The following is a 26,071-nucleotide window of genomic DNA, read 5'->3' on the forward strand; positions in this document are numbered from 1 at the left end:
AAAAATAAAGCGTCACAGCAACTTACCGTTGTAAAACATCATAAACTGCCTTAAAATATGTTCACAAACACCATATGAAATCACTGTCACCCGAATAAGAAGAAGAAGAAAGAGGAGGAAAAGACCTGAAGTTGTTTAAACTTTGGGTACTAGTTAAAATAGTGGATACATGTTAAATGAGGGCGACCAAATAGGATGCCCCGTGCAATTTTTACAAAACGATGATAGCTGAAATAAGAGACAAAGAGCCTTTAGAGTATCTCCTCTTTTCCGGGGGGAGGAGAAATAGGGTGATGAGGAGCAAGTTTCCTCAAAGGTAAACAGGTTAACCAAGTCTGTGACTTGGACCATAGTACAGTTGACAAGGTAAAAGTTGTATAAAAGGCTGCATTGACCTGAGATTCATCGGTCACAAAATTTCGTCAAGATTTCCGGGTTAAAAAAGAAAGAATTATACAATGAACTATATTGTACACCCCTCCTGCTCGCGGAGGGAAAGTAAAAAAAGAAATGAAGTTAAGGCAAATAAATTGGATGTTTTTAGCTAAAGGAAAAAAAAATGGTATTTGAACAAGAACTACGTGAATAAAGTGACAACATCTTTGTGATATCCACGAACAATCAAGAGCCTTGGTACATTTTCAACCAACAGGTCCATGTACTCCATGTAGAAGGATGCAGGATGGTTGGAAGGGGGAGGAGGTAGACTTACGAGCACAACTGCAGCCATTCTCGAGTATTTCTGTATCATTAAATTCAGCTTTAGAGTGGTATAGAGGAATTTCTCTACTTGTTGCTCTTCAACAAACACAGGCTTTCCATCAGCCAACAAAGGGGTCCCGTCTCTCCGCGCTTGCTCTTTCATTTCTTCCAAGTAACTAGCAACTCTCTGCTGTGCAGCACTGAATGCTTCAACAGATTCTTGCTGCTCCCCTTGGGCTTCCCATGACTTCATCGAAATGACAATAACTTCAGCTTGCATCCGGAGATCATAAAGAAATTTCTTTACATCAGCCTTGAGACCCTCTGCATCAGAATCTTCCTCTGCAATGCAGAACACCTGTATCTTACACCCCTCAAAGCTATCTTTTGTAAGGAGGAGCTGAGAAAGCAGAAGCATAAGACCACCATCTCTCACTATCCAGTATAAATCGATGGTACCATACTGTCTTTGATACTCATTTGGCCATTCATCTAGACCCTTAACAATGACAACAGCCTTGTTTGCAACAATGCAGTCATTTATTATTCCTACAAAGGTAGCAGGAATATCGGTCAAATTTTCACGACGCCAAATCTCAGGGTACCGCATTACGATTATATTTGGCTTGAGATTTCCGAGACCCATAGTCTGAACAATGCCTCTAAAGCCTTCTGACATGTTGGGGGCAACAACAATCTCAGCTACACCTTCACATTGCTTGTACTCTATATAGGTACTTAGCTGCTCGCAAGCAGCCTTAGCATCCTCAGCACGTTCATGGTAGTCTCCATCTATAATAGAGACAAAGATGGACATTCCCCTGCCTTTTTTCTTCATGCAGTTGGCAAAGTCGGCAAGCTTTGGATGGCACGGCACATTTTCTGGCAGCTTGCCCCATGGACGACAAAATACAAGCGGGATAGGATACCAGTTTTTCGGGTGTACTTGGTTTGCTGCATTTACAATTGAATATTTATTGCAGGTCATCACATCAAGAGGCACTAAATAAAATCATATAAGAATAAAATCTTACATACTTAAGCATAGTGAACCAAGAGAAGAAATTCCCCAATGATAAGTCACAAACTCTTCAATTTCTGTTTTGTACAAATATTATTATTATTCAATAGGTTCGGTTTTGTACAATTAATAACTTAATGCATTACAAATACTCGCAGAAAGTATTTGCATTTCTAGTGATGCAGGCTATTCCAATAACCACAGGAAAAGTAATGGAGAAGGAGGCAAGGTTTGCCATTTAAAGTTAATAGCCAATATATACGTTTTTTTCCAATCAAGTAATAGCCAACAACTTTTTACACATTCCTTCCCATTTTAAGACTATTTTACTGCACAGAGTTTAAATTGTTAATCTAACTTATATGTTATATCAATGATATTGGAGAAAGTATTTATAATGATTCGAAGTTAGTTTGAATATAGAAAATATCACATCAAAGGTTAAATATAGTCTAATGAATTTAATTCTTGAAAGTTGTGAATGTTGCAATAAAAATGGACGATATCAACCATTTCCGGATGTCCCAAATGAGAAGTTTCATACAAATTGAGACGGAGGAGTATTAAGTAGGAGTAACAATTTACTACAGCTATACAATTCGATGCTTATGAAGAAATTGGAGAAAAATATTACCTAGGTAGTTTCTCATCGTTTTACAAATATTCATGCTTTACCAACACTTTGATTGTAACAAATTCAGCTAATCACCCTTAGAAGTACATTTTATGCCCTACATAGCAGTAGGATTGCAGTGTCTATGCGGAAAACAGAAATTGATGAAGAATAAGGCAACTCATCCACTTAAACCTTTTAAAAGTTTGAATTCATTGATTTTATAGGAAAGAATTGTACGATGCCAAAACCCATGACTCAGAATTCTACAGGGAGAAATCTATACATAAACCATACTTGTAAACAGAACATAAAAATCAACTAATCTGCACTCTGCTAATTAGCTAATTACAATTTAAGCAATCACCCAAAGAATAAGAAATAGAGCAGAAACAGATAAGTAACCAAATATTCTCCATCTCCAAAACAGATTTATCATTGGCTATAACACTATTAGTGGTCGCAGAGCCAGAATTATGACTCATAATTTTAACCCTCCAACTCTTCTGTAGCTTATCCTTTATTTTACTCTTCCATTTTCAAGAAACTTACAGCATCTTAAATGTGCGAATTCAATGTAAAATTGATTTGATAGCGGTAGACCAGCTGAGATGGGTATATTGTTAAATAAGGGGTAAACTACAGGTACCAACCATCTACTTTAGCAACATTACAGACAACAATACCCTTCCTGTTCTAATATGCATACATGGAGCTCCCTTCCTTAAAGGCAAAAACTATACCAAAATAAAGACATTTATGCCTTTGCCTAATTCCTATATATTCTCTTCTTTTTCCTATATTGTGGCATCACTCATTTTCTTATTCAAATTATATGAGCTAAATTATATCTAAACCTCTCAGAGTTTTTTTAATTAGAAAGCACGCTTTTCTTAAGATAATTCTTTTGGGTGAAAGTTCTTTTTGACCACATAAAGAGATGTTAAATGCAGTTTTCACTTAATCGAAAAAATAAAATTTCAACAATTTTAAAGTTCAGCACTTAGTTGATGTTATTCTTTTTGTTAGGCGGTGGTGAGTGGTGACAAAAGGGATATTTTATATTTTTTTCCTAAGCTTATGTACCTCCACATAATAGGTAACGAGTCAAGTTAATAATAATATGAAATGGGCAATTGGGATTTGACTTTTATTTTTGAATTTTTGTTAAAGAGGAATCACCACTCCAAAAGCAAGCGAGCTGAGGTTTCACAGTTTCAGTAATGCATTTTGAGACAAATGGGGGTATTAGTCTATTAGATGTAATTTCGTAAGCTGGAGGGAGGTTCACATCTATCATTAACCTAAACGGAAGGTAGCAATAAGTTACTTATTAAATTACTAATAAGGAAAAAGATAACAAAACTGACCCTTCAAACAATTATTCCCTCTACTCCATTTTATGTGGCGTTGTTTGACCGGTCATGGAATTTAAAACCAAAGAAAGAGTTTTGACACATATATGTAAAGTACCATAATTGCCCTTTATATACCAACAATTAAATGAGAGATGGTGAGAGTTCACGTCCTTTCATATTTCTCTCACAAAAAAAGGAACTTTTAAATCAAATGGATCCCCAAAAGCAACACAAGGATCTGGAAACAAAACAAACTGCAGTTTCACTTAAATAACAAATTAGAGAAACAACCTATCACAATGAATACATTATGGCTCCTTTAGTGACAATCTAAACTTTTGTATTCCCTCACTCAATCTTTGCTCAAATAAGAAGATACAACAAAGGGGAGGAAACAGTAAGTTTTGAGAAAACAAAAGAAGGGCCAGTACACAAGAATCTGAGCTGTGTAAGTTAATAAGTAAATTATACAAACTACTCATACATACCTCCCAAAGATCGTAAACTGCGAAGAGCAAGCTGAAAATACGCACTCTTAAAACCATCACCCCAGTCTCCTGCTTTCCCCTTGATACTTACGTAATAATATATGAGGCTTGCCAGGGCTAGTGATACAATGGTGAATGCCCAGGAAATCAAAAACATGATCACTGTAAACAAACAATAGAAAGAAAACATAAACAAACTCTGACCTGGAGGAAGAGATCAGATGAGTGAAAACATTAAATTCAAGGTAAGTCGACCACCTCTATAGGTTGTCCCATAGCTTATTCTAGCCAACTACATCACTAAAGGTGCAAATATAGGATAAATTATAGAAAAGCAAACTATAGTGTTTTTACTATTTGAATCAATCTTTGGATTGGGTAGCAGAGGTGGAAAGTCAAGACTAACACAGTGAACTCATCTAAGAGTCCTCGAGCACGAAGATGACCTGAGAATATTGGTTCCATCAGGGGTGCTCAAAGTTTAATCTTATTCAGGTATAGAAAGTGTCCATCCTTCATAATAGACATCTTACTTTTATAAATCAAGAATTTTAAATAAACCAATATTACTCTTTGATATCAGAGAACATCATGAGGGTCTAGAGAGAAGAAAAAACAAACTTCCCAAGTTCCACTGCCTGTTCAATTATTCTACAAATTCCGATCATGACCTGTCCCACTATAAGTTCAAATTGCAAAAGTTAAGTGAAGATGGCATAGAGTACCCAAGAAAGAATGACATATCAATTCGTATAAAGTCTGCGAGTTGAGGCCAGCCCACATGCTACAGTATACAAGGGCAGAAATTCAGAGCAACAAGGTCATTTCACAAGTCACAAAGTTCTCTAACAAAAAGGATGAGCAGGCTCTGGCAGCATCACACACATGCCAAATAGAAGAAAAAAGGACTGAATAAATACCAACAAAAGAAAACTAAAGGAAGGAAGAGCTATGAGGATATCAATAAGATCCCTTAGTCTACTTTGCTTAGATCATCAAACTGAAATGACCAACTTGTAGAAGAAGAAAAACATGGAAAGTGACAGCAACCATAGGACATTTGGTTTCGGACAAGTTTACAAAAACATGGATAGAACCCATGAGCATTTCACATGCTATGATTGAAAATTGAAATATCCAAGAGAAACTTATTTGGTGGTCTAAAGAAAACTTTTGTTCAGAACTTATAAAAATTGAGAGAATCCGGAATCTTGGGACAGTGAAAAAAAAATTAACAAAGCAAACTTCTTCATGATATTTAAATCAAAGAAAAAATATGAAGATGTGTAAAACCCCTTTGGATGCCCTTTGGAATCCTTTATACAACTTATATAGGAAATTTTATCACTCAACACCTTCCTACATGTATAACCTGATTTTGGGTTCACATTTGAACTTTAACGTGGACTTGCGAGTGTGAGAAATAGGTTTTCGCTCTGATACAATGTGAAAGAATCCGACCAGCCAACCCAAAACCTTAAGCGAATGGGGAGAACAGGCCAACACCTCTATAAATTCCGAATGGGGAGAGCAGGCCAAGACCTCTATAAATTCCTTTGGAAGCACTTACACAGTCCATGTGGAACTGGTATATCACTCAACAAAAAGGTAACAACAACAACAACAACATACCCAGCATTATCCCACACCGTGGGGTCTGGGGAGGGTAATGTGTACGCAGACCTTATCCCTACCTTGTGAGGATAGAGAGATTGTTTCCAATAGACCCTCGGCTCAGGAAACAAAAAGGTAAAGTAGGAAAATAAAATCCCAACTAGGATCAATGGTTTAGTTATTGCCATCTACATTATCCATAACTAGGAAAATAAAACCATTATCCAACAGCTGAAGCAAAGAAGATACCTATACAAAGTAATGCTCCAACAAGAGAGAGGCCCCAATGGTGAAATTTCCATCGAGGTCGCCAGCTGGGAGCATCTAACAGATCCAGAAGGAAGGAGGATAAGTTCACACCAGCATAGCATACGAGGTAAAACATTGTTGAAGTAGGTGAGACAAGATCTAGATTCCCAATAACAACACAACCAATGCAGATGAAGGCAGTGAAGAGAGTAGCCACATGAGGCTCATGTCCATCTGCCACCTTAAAATAGTTAAGAACAGGTAGAATGTCATCATTTGCAATTGCTGCAAGGAGACGAGGAGCACCAGTCAAGCTTTGAAGGGCTGCCCCCAAGGTTGAGAGGATTATCCCAACATAAACAATAGCTGGAAGTGGCCATGCAACTGTAGCACTCAACAACCTGCACAAATACTTTTAGTAATGCAGTGAATCCCAATTTAAGATTTCTTGATCATTGAACCAAATACCATTAAGCATCATGAAATAATCTCTTCCACACAAAATGAAGAGTTAGATGCAGTTTCAGGTAGAATGTCATCATCTCCAATAGCTGAGTAAAGGGAAATAATTTTACCTTCCCTTTTTTACTTCCTCACCTCACACCTTCCTCTTTTTCCCTCCCAACAAATATGATTAAATATGGAGAGGCTATAGAGAGGTGTTCCTCTTAAAAAAAATTCATATCACACTCTAAACTGAGTTTTAGAACTTTAAAAGAAATAAAGTGTGTCTTAATAATTTGATGATGTCCACTTTAGAAAAAGAGATGTCTTAACCCACTTCCCTTACGTACTCGATTTAGAAAGGTAAAGTTAAAAATTACACTACATGGAGTAACACGGATAGAGAGGTATCATACGGCCGATACCAACTTGCTAGGGATTGAGGCGGAGTTTGTTGTTGTTGTTGTTGCTATATCTTTCTCTACCGAACATACTCAACATTCATTTTCAAAAAGCAATCACTCAAAGCTGCAAGTGCAGGTAGGAACAAGGACAGCACCACGAAGTATGATAATGTATCATAAAGTCACTTCATGCTACCTGTCAGTCAAAAGCTTATCTCTAGTTGAAACAGCTCCGAATAATAGCACGGAAACCAGATATAAACCAGTAGTAGTCAAAGTTGCAGCTAAGGTCCCAACAGGAATTGAACGTTGAGTGTCCTTTAGTGATGCTGAACGGTTTGAACCTGCCATGATCCCAGTCACAGCAGGGAAGAAGAGACCTACCAATGCACTAACATGAAGAAGGAAACAAATGTTAGACCTAGTTCCAAATGCTTTCACTATGCACATTGAAGTAAAAGGTAGAAAGAAGAACGAATGACGTATCCTAGCAAAAGGATAGTGTAAAATGAAGGAACAAATGCATGCCTTACTTAAAATCCCAGTATATCTTGCCATTGGGATCTGGAATTCCAGCATTATTCGTCATCTGATAAGAAGATCCCCAGTTATTTTTGAAAGATTCCAAACTCAACCCTGTGATCCCAACTGTACCATGCATAGCAACAGTGGTGTCACATATACATATATAGAGAAATGAAAATCATGATTAACAAAACTTCAGGGAGGACAAAGCTTATATCACTTAATTCAATCAACTAAACCTCAATCCCAATATAATTTTGGATTGGCTATATGAATCTTCTATATCCATCGCTAAAGTGATAAGTCAGTAAAAGCCATCTTAACTTTACGCCAGTCCTCAAAATATCATGACACAGGAAACCATCCCACTAAAGCGAAGATGAAATAAGTGAATTAATCTTCGGGCTTCCATTTCAAAAATCTCATTCATCCATTGCCTTTTCAAATTTCATGTTATAATTTAACAAACGAATCATACGTAAAGGAGCACACAAATTCTTTCTCATAAAATGCAAATAATGCAGGAATATAGGGAGCAAATAAAGTACCGTCCATGAAAGCACTGTGCAAAGTTTACTATTCACAGTTCGTGTAACAAAGCTGTTACTGTAGCCAAGGCTTTCGCCATCTACAGTTGGGACTTTTTTTTCCTTTTTGTAACTTTTATAGTTGTTCCTTAGTAGTTTTAGTTCTTCGATGCTATTTGATTGCATTCTAAGTTAGCTTTAGGATTCCAGTCTGCTTGTAGTTAGAGTTCTTAAGAGACTTTATTCTTATAAAAAACAGTAATTAATTTGTATTCTACAGCCTTCTGTTATCACCAATATGTAGCCCTTGACTTCCATCTGCAGCTTCAAAGATGCAATTTATTTAAAGCAAAGAAACATAATGTTCAACAAAACGTTCAACATTACTATACTCCAAGATGGCCTCAAACTAATAAGATGAGCTAGAATGATGTATGAACCATGGAAGGGTCATCACTAAAGCAACATAAAATGGTGAGAACCCCTGAGGTTGAGATATCAAGTTCTGATCAAGAATTAAAGACCATTTTACCAATACCAGTAAACATAGACTCAACTAACAGGGCCAAGGCTGATGAATTTGCATTACCATCAGTGTCAAGCATGCTCTTATATAAATTATACTCCCTCGGTTTCGGTTTATAGAGTGGTATTTGACTAGGAATGGAATTTAAAAAAGAAAGGAAGACTTTTGCCACATAACAAGAGTGCTTGAGAACTTGTGATCTTAAACATGTCATGACATTTCTGTGACTATAAGAGCATGTCATTAAGAATAAAATAAGAAGTTTAAAGTTAAAGAGTTTCCAAATCTAGAAAGTTGTCATTCTTTTTGGAACAAACTGGAAAAGAAAGAGTATCATACAAAATGGAATAGAGACCTCATACAGAGAAGGTGTATAGCACACAAGAATTACACACAGAGATTTCAAAAACCTCTCGAGGAAAACAGGAAAAGAGTAAGACAGAAAAAGAGCAAGAATGAAGGCATAGACAGCATAAACCTGCAGGACGATCATGCCTCGCAGAAAAGATGCCGACAAATATGCAAAGCAGTGAGAATAAAACGGGTACAAGAAATGCCGGTGCAACGCGATTGATCATTTTTACTCCACCAAAAACTACAAAGCAGAGAAGAATAGAGACGACAATCCCATAAATCTGCAGGTCATGCAAACTTGGACTTGTAATGGGCTCTGCAATATCTGTGCCATTAACTCGTGTGATAGTTTCTGCATCGATGATAAATTAAGTTCAGATATACAAATGAATTTGAAAACAATAATGTATTATCCATTAAAAATCAACAATAAATTACTTGTATCAATGTTATGATAAAGCCAAGTAGGATATCAGATGGTTTTGCAGTAAAAGTACATACAACAGCCAAACCATTTTTCTAAAAAGCAGACATAGCAAAACCAGAATTTAAAGTGAAGTTGGATTACTAACTTGTAACAAATCAAGTAAATCAATCTCACTTAAGAAATACCTCTAAAGATGCCAGCACTTGGTACAGCATTTAGAAAAGTCTCAACAGCTCCCAGTACATACCTAACCAGCAGGCACATGTAAATACAGACATCAAAAAATTCTTTTTTAGATAGTTTGAAATGATGAAAGCAACTTAACCTACTTTGGCACCTCCGCCAAGTTAGTAGCTCCTTCATACCAATATAAAGTGATGTATACTCACATTGCTCCAGCAATTGCATTCCCAAGGAAAAAACAGAGCCCAATGCTGACACCAACTTCTGGACCCAATGCACGACCAATGAGATAGTAAGGCCCACCACCCTAGATTAGAGAAAACAAATCAAGGATATCATTAACCAAATAAGCACAAGGACATTGTTGACGACATAGTAGTTAAGTAATCAAAAGTGTGCTCTCTCTAACAACTTAAGCTTTTAGATGAGATGGCCACACACTGACTCATCCCTATCCTTGTTTAACCAATGTTGGGCAACAGAAATACACATATCAGTGCCGCTAGTTATACTGTGAAGCGACATTGGAAATCTATCGTCTTAATCTGCATCGAACTGATGAACAGTTTCCCACCTTCATGGCACCATTGCTGGCAATCGCACTTAATGATACTGTAGTCAGGAAAGTACATGATCCACAGAACACAACCAGCAACAATGACTCTCCAATGCCAGCCATACCAACAATCCTGCAGTATCCACAGAACAAACCGAAGCAAATAGAGCGGTTATTTCATTTTAGAGCGTATCATCAAACTAACACAAGTAGATCAAAGTAGTGGGAGCATTTGCTCTTTGTTCCTTTTCCTGTTACTTTTCACTTCCTCATCTTACCCGAAGATATCTTTTCTCCCTTTCGATATCTACTCGCAATAATCAATTTTTATAGGAGGGGATTGTCAGAGGTGTTGGCTAAAGCAGATCAGTTTGAGTACATCATAATATCAATATAACCACACATTTATGGAGTAACGAGAAGAGCTGATTGGTACTACACCAGATAGTATGCAACTTACCATGAAAATCTAATGTAGTAAATGATCCCCAAAATATTTTGCAAGCATGGCATGAACACTCCCATCCATGTGCCCGACTTATCAGCAGTTGGCTTAAAAAACATTTGACATAGAGAGATGTTAAAAAAGCACTCAAAGTTTCATTAAGCAATCCATCGTTACAAAATTTACTGGCCAGGTATGTGCAATGATTAAGTGTCAACGAAAACATGGAAACATCAACAAATTCCACGGCTAAATTTTCTCAGAGGAAAGAAACATGTGACAGTCGCTCTTGTTTTCTTTGCAAGAGAATGAAAAGTGCAACCAAGCAATTAGCTGCATATCTAAAGCTCATTAACAAGTTCCATATGTATCCTTACTGTTATTGGAAAGAAACATGTGAGTAACTCTTCCTCTTCTTTACAAAAAATAAAGAATATTGCAACAACATAGTAAGCTACATATCTAAAGCTAGAATAGTCCTTCCTTAGGAAGTTAATATGAGCCAACAATAGCTGATTGATTGATGGAGGACAAGAAGAACCAAGCAGTAGCTACATATTTAAATCTGGAATGGTCTTTAGGGAAGTTCAGTGTGAACCAACAACAGCTGATGGAGGATAAGAGGGAAATCACCAAGCATCAGCAATACAGCACCAATGCAATAAAGCAGTAAACCAGAGAAGCTAGAATTACCTAGGATAACCTCCTCAGGTAAGGTTGCATAAAGCACCAAAGAAGCAATAAAAGGTTCTGCGAAAACCATTGGAGATCAAAATAAAGTTCCCCATATTAAATTAAACACCAGATGCATAGTTTTTATGAGCTGGCTAAAATCCTTTTACGATACAACCAATTATATGAATTACAACTGAACTCCTCAAACAAATAGGACGACAGATAATCCAGGGAAACAATAGATAACTTGCCTCAGATAAGTTCTCCACAGGACTGTCGCAAAAATGAAGAATTAGCAAACTACCGCTCGCTTGTGCCACTTAAACAACTAATCTAAACCTAGGAATAGCTAAACGAAAAATTTAAACGATCCTTGCTATCGCACAGAACCAGCTTTTAAAGTTTAAATTATCTCCAATATGTTCAAAAATCGATGAGAAGGAAATTCTCTCATAAGAAAGGGATTTTACACAAATAGCCAGCCGGATTCACAGTTTACTTTTTCTAGCCAGTATACATAAATTATACACGGTTAATACACATATTATCTACATGAATTATACATATATTATACATCACGGGTTATTTTTAGTTTAAGTTGTTGGGTGTGCAGCTAATTAGGTTAATTCTTCTTAAACAAAGGAGAATAATTGTATGTTTAAACTTATTTTGATGAAAGAATGAATATGGAACGGTGTGACGTAAAGCTCAAAATTCTATAGAACATACTCCCTCCGCCCCAATTTCAGTGACGGTGCTTGACTGGCACGGAGTTTAGGAGAAAAATAAAGACTTTTGAAACTTATGATAAAAAAACAAGGCATAGAAATTTATGAAAGTTATAAATTATTTCATTAATGGTAAAATGAGAAGTTTAAAGTTAAATCTATATTATATTAAAAGCACGAAGGCCCTTAGCGGAATGCCGTTCGTCTTTTTTACCCTTTAAAAATATATTTTACATTGGATAAAATTGTAAAGTCAAAGCTTTCCTAATATTTAGGAGTTCCAAATCAAAGAAGTTTTTTTAAAATATAATTTAGTGTTTGATATCTTCTCCTAATAAGGATACACAATATTAAGACACTGAAAGAATACAAAAAAGTAGGAGGAAAGTTTCTTTTCCAACAAGGAAAATCTACGATGTATTCTTTTAGAAGCTTGGTTGTTAAATCCGTTTGTTTCTATTCTTAAAATTTACTACGGCGTTATGTTTTAAAATAGTAATTATTGTGGAAAAGAAAATAGGAATTATTAATTTGTGATAAAAAAAATTAATTACCATAATTAATTTACAGAAGTACCTAAATTATTATTTTTTGGTAAAAAAAGAAACAAATATTATTACTAAGAAAGTTTATTACATAATTTGACTTTATAAAATAGGAGTTAGTTACAAAATTCATCTTGTAGATAATAGGATATTTTTATAACTTGTCACTAATTCTATCACCGAATATGAATTTTTATTATTTTTTATTATTTAGCTACATAATTGGTCCATCGCTAATTTTTTTCTTTTTGTAGTTGACATGTCTATAATAAGTACCTAAACGCTCATTTTGATACAAAATTAAAATAAAAGAAGGGATACATAATAGAACACTAATCTTTCAAGATTGTCTTGGTTGTTTTCATGCTTAGCTAGGCCATTCACTACTTTTTGACTAAATAGGATCAATATTCGTCATTTTCAAGAGCTTATATTTTTTAAAATTTTATTTTCAAGGGTTATATTCTTATAATTTTATACACATCGATATAGGGTACACACATCGCACGTATCGTAATGTTGTTCACCTTTTTTATCCTTTAAAAGGAGATTTCATATTGAATAAAATTTTAACTTTAAATTGCTTTCCTAATATTTAGGAGTTTGAAAATAGTTTTACTAAACTATTCCTTATTTGAATTGAGTAGTAATTTTTCGCTTTGACTCTTCAATATTTTTTTACTTTTCCTAAATTCTTTGACCATTTTAATTAATAGAAGAAGAATGTTACGATATTAATTTACATAAACTTTACAGCACACGTTAGGAATGTAATCATAATGTTGTTTATTTTCAAATTTTCTCTAGGTTTCTAACATTTTTAACTAATTAAAAGAGGACTCCTTATACGAAGACTTTACTGAATACGACAGGAATGCTTTGCTTCTTTTCAAATTTTTACTATCTATTTCTTTTTATTTTCATTAGAGTTATTTAATCATTTTATACTGTCATATTACATTAAAATTAGCTTCATTTCCTTGCAGGTGAATGTGGTGAGAATATTGCTTCTGTCCATGCTTTTGTTTATTTCCTTTTCTATGTTTTGTTAGAATTAATTTAAACATAGACTAAATTCTATGTTTTAAGATTTAAGATGTTAGATATGTAAATAATGTAGTCTTGTCCCACATTGGAATAGGAGTAGTATGTCCTTGTATAGTATAGCTATAAATAAGGACCTCTTGTATTGTATTGAACACACAATATCAATATATCATATTTTCTCCCGTGCCTTCTCACATGGTATCAGAGCAATCGTGAGAGATTTATCGTTGTGCATAAATTCCAGCAATTCCGGGAAGTGAAATTAGTCACCGGAACCTTTTTTTCCGGCGATTTTTCAAAGTTGTTTTGCTTCTGCTTTGTCTCGGTCAGTGTTGTGCAAAATCCAACACTACCACAAGAGTAGTCACTGTCCGGCGACCAAACCCCAGTGAAAATCTCCGGCAGTACTGTAGCTGTCGGAAGAAACTGTTCCGGTGAAGTTCCAACGTCGCATGGGCCACCTTGCGGCCATTTTTTGGCGACGACTCTTCAGGACAGATTATTCCCTTGCAATTCCGAGCCTACCCATCCAGGTTACACCAAATTCCGACCACTTTTATATTTTTCCGACGTGAACAGTGATTTCAGAAGTGGACTGCCGGCCATTTTTTGAAAAAATTTCTTCAGAACAGTTGGGTCGTCTGGTAATTCCGATCCTACTCCTACTGTTTTTATTTCATTCCGACCACTTTGAATTTTTTCCGGTTGCTACAGTATTTCTGGCATGAACAGTTTTTTCCACGCAGAACAATGTTAAGTTTCCGGGGCAGAAACAGTGTTTTCTTAGCGATTTCTTCAGTTTTTCCAAAGGAGTAACTAATTTCCACTATTTCAAATTAACCCTACTACTATTAATTGTAGCGACATGGGAACCGATACTTCAAATAGTTGGATGGTTTCTTTAGCGGATTATTTTGAGTTTCTTCAATACAAAGCAGGTAAGCAGACATCTTATGAGATAGCTTCCGTTGTTCAAACAGGTAATAGTGTGACTTGTGTCTCTCAATCTTCATCCTCTGAGCCTTGAGTCATTGATTCAGGTGCATCAGATCATATTTCTGGTAACAAATCTCTTTTCACTACTATTTCGTATTCTCAATCTCTTCCTAGAGTCACAATGGTCAATGGGTCTCAAACCATGGCAACTGCAATAGGTCAAGCAAGCTCAATTCCTTCCTTACCTTTAGATTCAGTTCTTTATGTCCCTAATAGTCCTTTTAATCTCATAGTTGTTAGTCGCCTAGCCAAATAACTTAAATGTGCCGCTTTATTTCTTGATGATCATGTTTTTATACAGGAACGCAATATAGGGAGGATCATTGGTACCAGACGTGAATCAAATGGACTTTATTACCTTATCCTTGCTAAATCATATGGACTCGCATCTTGTCTTCCATCCCCAACTTGTCCTGTTACTGATTCACTAGCTTTATTACATAAACGATTGGGACATCCCAGTTTGTCAAAACTTCAGAAAATGGTACCTAGTTTATCTCACTTGTCAGCTCTAGAGTGTGAGTCATGTTAGCTCGGTAAGCATACTAGCTCTCATTTCCCTCGACGTATTGATAATCGAGCAGAGTCACCTTTTACTTTAGTCCATTCAGATGTTTGGGGTCCTAGTCGGGTCAATTCTACATTAGGATTCCGCTACTTTGTCAGTTTCATTGATGACTATTCTAGGTGCACCTGGATATTTTTGATAAAAAATCGATCTGAGTTGTTTTCTATTTTCCAGACATTTCACGCTGAAATTCAAAATCAATTTGGGGTTTCTATTCGCACATTTCGTAGTGATAATGCCCGAGAGCATTTGTCTTCCCTATTTCAGCGGTTTATGAAACTCATGGGATTATTCATCAAACATCTTGTCCGTACACATCTCAACAAAATGGGGTAGCTGAAAGAAAGAATAGACATCTTATTGAAACTGCTCGTACTCTACTCATACAATCTCATGCTCCGTTGCATTTTTTGGGGGATGCAGTTCTTACATCTTGCTATCTTATTAATCGTATGCCATCTTCAGCTATCTAGAACCAAGTTCCATTCTCTGTCATGTTTCCTCACTTACCTTTGTTCTCTCTTCCACCCCATGTCTTTGGAAGCACTTGTTTTGTCCATAACCTTACTCCAGGAACAGATAAGTTAGCTCCCCGTGGTCTTAAGTGCGTATTTCTTGGTTTCTCGAGAACACAAAAGGGGTATCGATGCTATTCTCCTGACCTCCAGCGGTACCTTATGTCCGCTGATGTTACCTTTTTTGAAACCCAATCATACTTCACAGGTCCAGGTAATCACTTAGATATTTCTGAGGTACTACCATCCTCTTCTTTTGGAGATCCAGTCACGATCTCCCATCCATCTTCCTCTACATCTCTAGCTCCACCATATATAGCTCCTGTTCCACCATCTATAGCTCTAGTTCCATCACCTATAGGTCCAGTTCCTCCACATAATCCAGTTCAACCTTCTGCAGCTCCGCCACTCTTGACTTATCATCGTCGTCCACATCCAGCATCAGGTTCAGGTGATTCACGTCCTGCATCAGATTCTGCACCTACTGCGGACTTGTCTCCTCTTAGTCAACCAATTGCACTCCGCAAAGGTGTACGGTCCACACTTAATCCTAATCCTCACTATGTTGGTCTAAGTTATCATCGTCTGTCATCACCTCATTATGCTTTTATATCTTCTTTGTCCACTGTTTCTATTCCTAAGTCTACAGGTGAGGCACTATCTCATCCTGGATGGCGACAGGCTATGATTGACGAGATGTATGCTTTACATTTGAGTGGTACTTGGGAGCTTGTTCCTCTTCCTGCAGGTAAGTCTACTGTTGGTTGTCGTTAGGTTTATGCAGTCAAAGTCAATCCGGATGGCCAGGTTGATCGGCTTAAGGCTCGTCTTGTTGCAAAAGGATATACTCAGATTTTTGGGCTTGATTATAGTGATATTTTCTCTCCCGTGGCTAAAATAGCATTTGTTCGTCTTTTTTTTTCCAATGGTTGTTGTACATCATTGGCCTCTTTATCAATTAGACATTAAGAATGTTTTTCTCCACGGTGATCTTGACGAGGAAGTTTATATGAAGCAACCACCTGGTTTTGTTGCTCAGGGGGAGTTTAGTGGTTGTGTATGCAGATTGCGCAGGTCATTATATGGTTTGATACAGTCCCCACGAGCCTAGTTTGGTAAGTTCAGCACAATTATTCAGGAGTTCGGCATGACTCGTAGTGAGGCTGATCACTCTGTGTTTTATCGACATTCTGCTCCGAATCTGTGTATTTATCTGGTGGTTTATGTTGATGATATTGTTATTACTGGCAACGATCAGGATGGTATTACTAATCTGAAGAAACATCTCTTGAGCACTTCCAAACTAAGGATCTAGGCAGTTTGAAGTATTTTCTAGGTATTAAGGATGCTCAGTCTAGCTCAGGTATTGTTATTTCACAGCAGAAGTATGCCTTAAACATTCTTGAGGAGACTGGAATGATGAGTTGCAGACCTATTGACTCTCCTATGGATCCGAATGCTAAGCTTCTGCCTAGACAGGGGGATCCTCTTAGAGACCCTACGAGATATAGGAGGTTGGTTGAAAAATTGAATTACCTCACAGAGACTAGACCTGACATTTCTTTTCCGGTGAGTGTTGTAAGTCAGTTTATGGATTTTCCCTGTGATAGTCACTGGGATGCAGTTGTTCGTATTCTTTGGTATATAAAGTCAGCTCCAGGCAAAGGATTACTATTCGAAGAACGAGGCCACGAGCAAATTGTTGGGTACACAGATGCTGATCGGGCAGGATCACCTTTTGATAGACGATCTACATCTGGATATTGTGTTATAGTAGGAGGTAATTTGGTCTCGTGGAAGAGCAAGAAACAGAATGTAGTTGCTCGATCTAGCGCCGAACCCGAAGATCGGGTCATGGCTATGGCAACGTGTGAGTTAGTTTGGGTCAAGCAGTTGCTCAAGGAGTTAAAGTTCGGAGAAATCAGTAGGATGGAACTAGTGTGTGATAACCAAGCTGCTCTTCATATTGCGTCAAATCTGGTGTTCCATGAGAGGATTAAACACATTGAGATCGACTGTCACTTTGTCGGAGAAAAAATACTTTCAGGAGATATTGTTACAAAGTTTGTAAAGTCGAATGATCAACTCGCAAATATTTTCACTAAGTCTCTTACTGGTTCTCGTATTAGTTACATGTGTAACAAGCTCGGTACATATGATGTGTATGCACCGGCTTGAGGGGAGTGTTAGATATGTACATAATGTAGTCTTGTCCCACATTGGAATAGGAGTATGTCCTTGTATAGTATAGCTATAAATAAGGACCTCTTGTATTGTATTGAACATACAATATCAATATATCATATTTTCTCTCGTGCCTTCTCACAAAGATTTATAATATAAATATTAAATATACGCAATTCACCATTATTAATTTTATGGAGTCTGATGCAATTAAATTTGAGTCTTCGATAGATAGGATTTGAGTCTTTTATTCCTAATCATGCAAAAACTAATAAGAATTATTCTTGAGTTAGAAAAAGCAAATCAACAATAAGATTTTTTCTGCGGTAAGTTTCTCTTAGTCCAACCACCTCTACACAAACGACATAACTGTCTTCATTAACGACATTATTTAGGTATTTCTACGGATAGAAATTTTCCCTTTGCTTTCTTTCGTCGAATTGGTTTTGAATTGCTTTTCCTCTTTAATTGCAGTTGATTTTTTTTCAAGAATTAGCATGAACATGTTATTGTGATTAATATTGGATAAGATTTGCAGGTTACAATTCTGTGTATTCTTTTCTAACACCGTGTAGTCCTCTAACCTATTGGATTGGTGCAAATATTAGTTCTAAAAAATCATAGTAAGATATCTGAGGCCTTTTGTAGAACGTGATTTCTCCCTTTATAGAACTAGCTAAATACAATCAACATTCATTTATATTCGAGGCCTTTTGTAGGACATGATTTCTTCCTTTATTGAAGTAGCTAAATAGATCAACATATATTCATCATTTTAGGAACTTACATTTTTTCTTTAATTTTTACTTTATGACTCAACCATGTTGTTTAATAGTATTAACTATTTTAATTATATACTCATTAATATAGGGTACACGCACAAAGCGCGTAACCTAAGACTAGTTATTACTAAATGTAGAAAGATGTCATTAATTTTGGGACCGAGTAAAAAGGGATGAATGTCCATAAATTGGGATAGAGGGAGTACAAGATTTGACATCCTAAGTAGAAAACCTAAGTACTACCATACTCTTTGTCTTCTTATAAGCTTGATCGTACAGCCAATATTATAGCCTACTGTGCATTACTGTTCATTCAAAAGGAAATAATCACTCACTTTTTACCCCTATGTAGACTGACGAATGCATAGGAGATGAAAATGAAGGCCACAGGAATAAAGACTGAAAATAAATTCCAGAACTTTTGTGAACATGAAACAGTCTTAACTGTGCATGAAAAAAAGCTTCAGGGAAATCAAATAGATGCTCAACAAATCAGTTCAAGTACCTTAGGTTGCTCAAATGTGATAGTTACATCCTCACCATCTCTTGGACTAGACGGTGCCTGAATTTGATCCCCTGTCATACTGGAACAACAAGATTGATAAGAACTCTTCCATTATTTAACCAGCAAAATTGAGAGAAAATTGAAGTTAGAAAGTACTTTAGTTGTTAAGGACATTTTTATATTTTGATAAGTAAGCAACTTTATTTCATATAAACTGCAACCAAGAGCAGAAGAATAATTATAGTACAAAATCCCAGTCTCCCATAACACATAATCGGAGCTTAGGAAACCAAGCAGTATGCCTAAATCACATACATCCAGCATGTTAAACCAAAAAGACGGAAAATAACATTTGTATCAAACTCTATTTATTGATTCTGCTTTTTCTTTAATACTTCTTTCATTCCTTTATGTCCAAATTACCTAAAGCAGGTTGGCTCCTATAGATATTGGGGCAGATACAGCAGCCGACATTTGAGTGTCTGCATATCTCTATCCAGCATCAGTGGTGAGCTATCCACCTTTCCGTGGAGACTATGTCTGAGTTCTTTTTACTTTATATTCAGTATTGGGTTATGTCCCATCTCACTTAGCCTCTTATTCAGATGCTCCATGTACATTGTGGCCTATACGTATGGGATATATTGACTAGTACTATTTTGACGGTTATATTTCTGTTATTGTATGATTATTGCATAAATGGATGTCATCTGTTTCCGTTATATGAGATGCAAACTATTTTGCTTAACTTGTCCCCAGTGATTCAAGATTCACCTAGTGGTAGTTGCTCGCTAAGTGCCAGTCATGGCCCATCTGGTCCTGGGTCGTGAAACTTATAAAGCACTTTTCCAACTGTAGTTCTGAAGTACATGGTAATCAAAAAGTTGCCCCGTTCTCCTCTATCTTCCGCAAAGCAAACCCTTGCTTCTAAGGCTGATATCAGTTGCGTTATGAAACCCACGCAATTTCTGCATTCTCTATTGATTTTACTAACAAACTATCTTCTTCTTTCACACCAATTGAATCTACATGCATTGCCTTCTAAAATCTCACATGATTTCACCCGGGAAAAGAACATTCTCCTCTCCATCTTGACAGTATAATAAATAAAAGGAAAGAAGAGTAAGAACACGAAATATTTACCCGATCGAAAAATGTATAAGAACATGATATAAGACTGATGATTTCCATTTCTCGTCACCTTATAGCTAGGCAAGTTACTTTGTATATCAAAACTTTTAATTCAAAAGAGGAGACTCAAAATATCACTTCAAAAGAAGAATCAACGGATACAGATTCTAAAAGCCGATATGCCTCAGAAAAGTAAAAGATAGACGGACTTTGGAGGAAAATTTTCTTAGAAGGAAGCATCCTAGACTGGGGGGATCAAGATCTTTACAAAAAGAAGGAAGCATCCTAGACTAAGAGAGACGCTAGCCTGAAACTCTAATCAGTAGATTCTAGATAGATGGAAGAGCTTCTCTCTCTAGACTTCGATTCACAGCACCCACCAGAAAACTCAAATTCTACTCCAATGATATCAAAATGCAACTATATCTAAAAAGTTATTAAGCAAAAAGAGAACAAAAGAGATCGAAAGAATTTCATGAATTATTCACCCGCAAATAAAAGTTAGTGGACTAGAAGGAAAATGAAACAAAAAAGACACAGAATTTTGTACCTCTTACCTCTTGAGACCTAGAATATTTACTAGAGAATCAAAGCCAAATAATTCCAGTTTGGACTCTCTTTGAGGACCATTGATGTTATGATTGGCTGCTGACTCTTCTCTTTCTTCAGAGGCCATATTTGGCTGGACACCCACTTTAACTTTCCTGAAAAGAAATGGTGCAATCAGAACAATGCTTGAAATGGTTTTCAAGAAATAAAAGAGACAACAAAATTCTAGACGACATCTCTGCACACCCTTAAACTCATATTAGAAACAATGGTGGACATGCCAATGCACCCAATTTTGGCATAATAACTATTCAGAGTAATGGAGCATGTGAGAAAGCAGTCGAGCACCCAATTTAAAGAAATTTACCAAATATGTACAAATATTAAATTTCGAACCCAATAACTCAAATGGTCAGTGGGTTCAACGGCATCTCGAACCCATCAAATTCAAATCCTACATCACCCTCTGAGGGTCAACTTTTGTTTTTTTTCTTTTTGGGTGGTTTGGGGGGTTCAAGGGGCAGAGAATCTGTGATGGTAATTAACCGACTATCACAAGTTAAAATTCACTAAAAAATATCTTTAGACTCTCAATGTATACTGTATAACTTAAATCCTTTGCATAATATTGGCAATGGTTTAAATGGAGTAACATGATCAGTGAGTATTCATATCCCCAACTTGTTTCAAGTGGGACTGAGGTGTAGTTGTTGTTGTTACTTGGTCTCAATAAATCCCACAAAGAGTTATTATTATATTTCCAGTCAATACTAGTCAACAGGAGAAGAGAGAGAGTAGTGTACTTGAGATCGTGTTTAGGGAAAGAGGAGGAAGATCCGGGATGAATAGAAGTCATCTCAACAACGGCACTATCATTAACGTCGTGAGCCACTACTGGACTGTACTTTCGTCCCAAACCGGTTGGGAACTGATTAATATCATCCGCAACCTCAATATCTTCTCCATCATCTATTACCTCCTTATTTTTATCCGAATGCATCCCAAAGTCTAAGCTGTCAAGTCTGAACTATGCAACAAAGTGTTAACGCGAAAAAAGAGGAGAAACAGGGAAGAAAGGGTTACTCAGATCCGATTAAACGCAGAAATTGAAAAGGAGGAGAAAGAGATCTGACAATTCATGAAATATTTCTTTATATATAGTGAGAGAGGGGGGGATTGGAACTCGGGACTTGAGAGAGGAGAGATGCGGGCGGTGGGTTCTCTTTGGAAAAATATGCAGGGCTTTCTTAACGGAGTCATTAACTGTCCGGACCGTAACTTTATGTTTCAGGTTTCTAGGAAGGCACGAGGATTTAGTGGGGCATTGCATTGGGGAAGAAAACTTCAAAACTCGTTGGGAAATTTATTTGACCAGAGTATCCCTCTGATCAATTAGGAAAAAATAAAAATTATGTCAAACATTTGATTTAATTACGACTTTCTATATATTAAAATCAAATTCCGTACACCCGTATACTATTGAAAATAAATTTTATTCAAACTAATATTGCATATAATTTTTATAGTATAAAAAAATGTAAGTGTGTATTTTTAAATATAAAAATAAAATATATACAACTGTATTATATTACATTAATAGTTGGTATATATATATAACTTTAATCTTTATATGCAACTAAGTCATATTACAATATGATTAATATAATTTAATTTTGAATTTTATCTTTGTCTATAATGGAATAACATAATCCTGTGATTCTAACCTATTCTTATTTGCTCTATGGAGACTTTGGAACAATCCAAACTAGGGGTGTGCATATATCGGGTAAACCGATAACCCGAACCGTTAATTCTTTATTGGGTTATCGGTATTGGGTTATTGGGTTAACGGTTTGGTAACGGGTTAATTTTTTTTTATTGGGTTATCGGTTCGGGCTCGGTTTGCATTTTTGTTATTGGGTAAAAACTGATAACCCAATAAGAATGATGTAATTTACTAATTTACCCTTAAGTATATACTAGGGTTATTTATTTTCCTAATTCCCTCTTAACTCTTCAGTCTTCAGTCGTTTGTCTCTCAGTTCTCATTCTTGTTTCCGTCGCAACCCCCAAGAGTCAAGACGCAAGACTCATCACCAGCTCTCCGCCAGACATCAGTAGATACTGCACAGAAGTGGGAGCGTGTTTTTGTTAAGAAACAACAAAAGTTGGCAGTTTACACGTTCTGGCAGTTTGATTTCTTTGTTTTATATATTGAAATTTTTTGTAGTTGTTTTATCTTATCGGGTAAACCGATAACCGAACCGATAACGAATTATAACAGATTAACCGATAACCGATAACCAATATCTTATCGGTTTGGTATCGGGTTATGATATTTGTAAACCGATAACCGATAGGCAAAACCAATAATGTTCAAAACCGAACCGTACCGACCGATGCCCACCCCTAATCCAAACTGATCAATTTTATTTCCTAAAAATAATGGCCAATGTCTGAGCATTAATAGCATGTTTGGTCAAGCTGGAAAAATCAGTTTATTTTGAGAAGTGTTTTTTTTAAATGTGCTTTTGGAGAAAAACAATTTGTGTTTGGCTATTCACTTTGAAAAGCACTTTTGAGCAATAATTTGTGTTTGACCAAGCTTTTCAATAATTGTTTTTAAGTATTAAATTACAAATAAGGACATGAATAGATTTACTTAATAGTTAATATTATAAGTCTTTAAATAATCTCAAAAATTTGTTATTACATGCAATAATTAAATCTTTTTATTTTATTTAAATAAAATATGAAAATAAAATTTAAAAGTACTTATTTCTTTTGATATAAGTTAAATATATTAAAAATCATTCAACAAATATAAAAGCATTCACCCCTAAAGTCACTATATATATTATAAAGTTATCCTAAAAATAAGAAAAAATACTTATATATTAATATCCTAAGTATTAGGTCTAACGGTATATTGGTATATACTATATTTTGGTAAGGGTATTTTTGGTAAGAAGAAAAGTCAAAACTGCTTATGCTTCTGCTTTTGGGAAGAACCTACTTTTTTCTGCTTCTTATATACTGTTTTTGCTTCTTCTCAAAAGCATATTTTCCCCCAAAAACTTGGTCAAACACCTAAAATTAGGGGAAAGAAATACTTTTGGGAAAAGAAAAAAAAAAACTTTGGCCTCTTGAAAAGCTTGGCCAAACAGGCTATACCCGTATTAACTTCTTTTTCATTTCTTTCTTTCTACTTTCCTCGAAGCAATTTCTTATTGTTTTACTCCACTAAAAAGTAAAATTTCTATTAGAAGTTATGTCAAACTAAGTTCTAGTGAAACCTTGAATTGCTCATAATATAAATTTGTTAAACATGAAAAAGTATGGATCACATTTGACTTAAAATTTTTATAAACCATATTTAAAATATACGTTTGATCCAATCCAGTCAGTGTATGAAAACTCTCAAGCTGCCTTAGTATTTGATCTAATTTTTTTTATAAACTATATTCAAATTCCTAGTTGATCTATAGTTGCTTGAAATTATCAAGTATTGTAACGACCTGGCCGGTCGTTTTAAGAATTAACATTACGTTCTCCTATTAACTGCATTCCCCGTGTTTATTTATGCTATTATGAGTTTTCGGGGGGATTCGATTGTAACGACCCGACCGGTCGTTTTGAGCTCCGGCACGTCATTCAACAGTTTGAGGCCATGAGCGGCTTCATCTCAGGTATATTGACTTGTGTGTATGGTCAGAATTAAAATTCAGGAAGTTTGGAGTCAAATCTAAATGGAAATTCTCATTTTGAAAGCTTAAAATTGAAGAAATGAACTAGGATTGAAATTTTGAGTAAACGACCTCAGCATTGGGATCCGAAGGTTCCAGCAGCCAGCAGGTTCGTATGATGATTTCAGACTTGGGTGTATGCCCGGATCGGGTTTTGGATAACCCGAGAGCGTTTTGGCGCCTATTGTGGAAGATAACATTTTAGAAGAAATTGCATCAGTTTGGTTTAAAATGCATTTCAGTGTTATTGATGTCCGTTTGGGATTCCGAGACTGGGAGTAGCTCCATATGGTGATTCTGGATTTGGGAGCGCGATCGGAAGTGAATTCGGAGGTCCGTAGGTCATTTTGGAGTCGTTCGGCTAAAGATGGAAAATTGAAGGTTTTTGAGAAAATTTGGCCGGAAGTGGAAATTTTGATATCGGATTCGAAATGCGAATTTTATGGTTTGGATAGCTTCGGTAGGTTATTTGGGACTTAGGAGTGTGTCCGGAATATCTTTGTGTTGAAATATATGAATTATGGGAAAAATTTGAAATTTTTTGATATTTAATATTGTTAAAGTTGACTTTGGTCAACATTTTTGGTAAACGGACCCGGACCCGTGATTTTTCGGTCTCGAAAGGTCCATAGAAAAATATGGGAGTTGAACGTGTTTCCGGAATCGAATTCCGAGGTCTCAGGCCCGAGAAATGAATTTTTTCGTGAAATTATTTTTTGAAAATGTTTAAGGAAAATGAAAATGAAATTTGATCAGAAAGTAATGGTATTGGGCTCGTATTTTGGTTCCAATGCCCGGTACAGGTCATATATGTTGGTTAAGCACTTCCTGTAAAGTTTGGTTACAAACGGACGTTGTTTGACGGGTTTTGGCCTTAAATTGGAAAATTTGAAAGTTTATGAAATTTGAAAGAATTCTTGGATTTAAGGCTCAAATCATTGATTTTGATGTTATTTTGGCGATTTGATTGCTCGAGCAAGTTCGTGTGATGTTTTAGAGTCAGTGTTCATATTTGGTTTGGAGCCCCGAGGGATCGGGAGTGTTTCGAAGGTGTCTCGAAGTGATTTCGGACTTGGGAAAAATTGCAGAAAATTCTGTTGTGCCCAGAAAATTCTAGGTGCGAGTAGTCCAGTTTGGAAGCTTATATCTTGTAATCTATAAGAAATCAGAAAAAGTGCAAAACACAAAAGTTGTAGCCCATACATTCTAGTTTTCGGAAAGTTAAACCATTCGCGATTTGGATATCATCTCAGAAAGTTAAGATGGATCGAAAAGGGCTGCTGGAGCAATTTCGGCAGAATTTACGATGCACTTTAGAAGCTCATATCTTGGGATATATAAAGAGTTATATGGTGTACAACCTATCAAATTAAAGATCTTTGAGTCTAGTTTCTAAATCTTCAAACCGTTTGTCATTTGGATATTTATACAAGACGTTATGGGTGTTTAAACAAAAGGTGTCCGACAAGGAACAATTTTAATAGGATATACAACTTGTATAGCACAAGTGCAAGGTACAACTCGACGAAGCACAGACAGATTCTTTTATACACGGATTTAGCTCATTTTCTTCATTTCTTCAAAGTATGGACGATTTTTGGGGAGCTTCAAGAGGGGATTTTCATCATCAATGTGAAGGTAAGTTATCCCCACCTATTTTGAGT

At 36.1% G+C, this 26,071-nt stretch overlaps 1 protein-coding gene across 4 annotated transcripts; it reads right to left on the reverse strand.

Moving 5' to 3' along the window:
- Positions 1-373: 373 nt before the first annotated feature.
- LOC107790988 (cation-chloride cotransporter 1) lies at positions 374-21,992 on the reverse strand. Of its 4 annotated transcripts, none has more exons than XM_075250139.1 (13): positions 21,465-21,992; positions 20,670-20,816; positions 18,982-19,060; positions 10,452-10,543; positions 10,010-10,124; positions 9,642-9,742; positions 9,438-9,499; positions 8,950-9,177; positions 7,427-7,541; positions 7,090-7,284; positions 6,046-6,446; positions 4,183-4,344; positions 374-1,656 (listed from the first exon to the last, which is right to left on the reverse strand). In XM_075250139.1, the coding sequence occupies exons 1-13, from the start codon at positions 21,659-21,661 to the stop codon at positions 578-580; spliced, it is 2,973 nt and encodes a 990-aa protein (XP_075106240.1). In that variant the 5' UTR covers positions 21,662-21,992; the 3' UTR covers positions 374-577. The 4 variants fall into 4 exon arrangements, with proteins under 4 accessions (XP_075106240.1, XP_075106241.1, XP_075106242.1 ...); XM_075250140.1 differs by having other exon boundaries at positions 7,427-7,529; positions 21,465-21,919; XM_075250141.1 differs by having other exon boundaries at positions 20,663-20,816; positions 21,465-21,919.
- Between the last annotated feature and the right edge of the window lie 4,079 nt (positions 21,993-26,071).

Source organism: Nicotiana tabacum, chromosome 3, assembly GCF_000715075.1.
Source record: "Nicotiana tabacum cultivar K326 chromosome 3, ASM71507v2, whole genome shotgun sequence".
NCBI lineage: Eukaryota > Viridiplantae > Streptophyta > Magnoliopsida > Solanales > Solanaceae > Nicotiana > Nicotiana tabacum.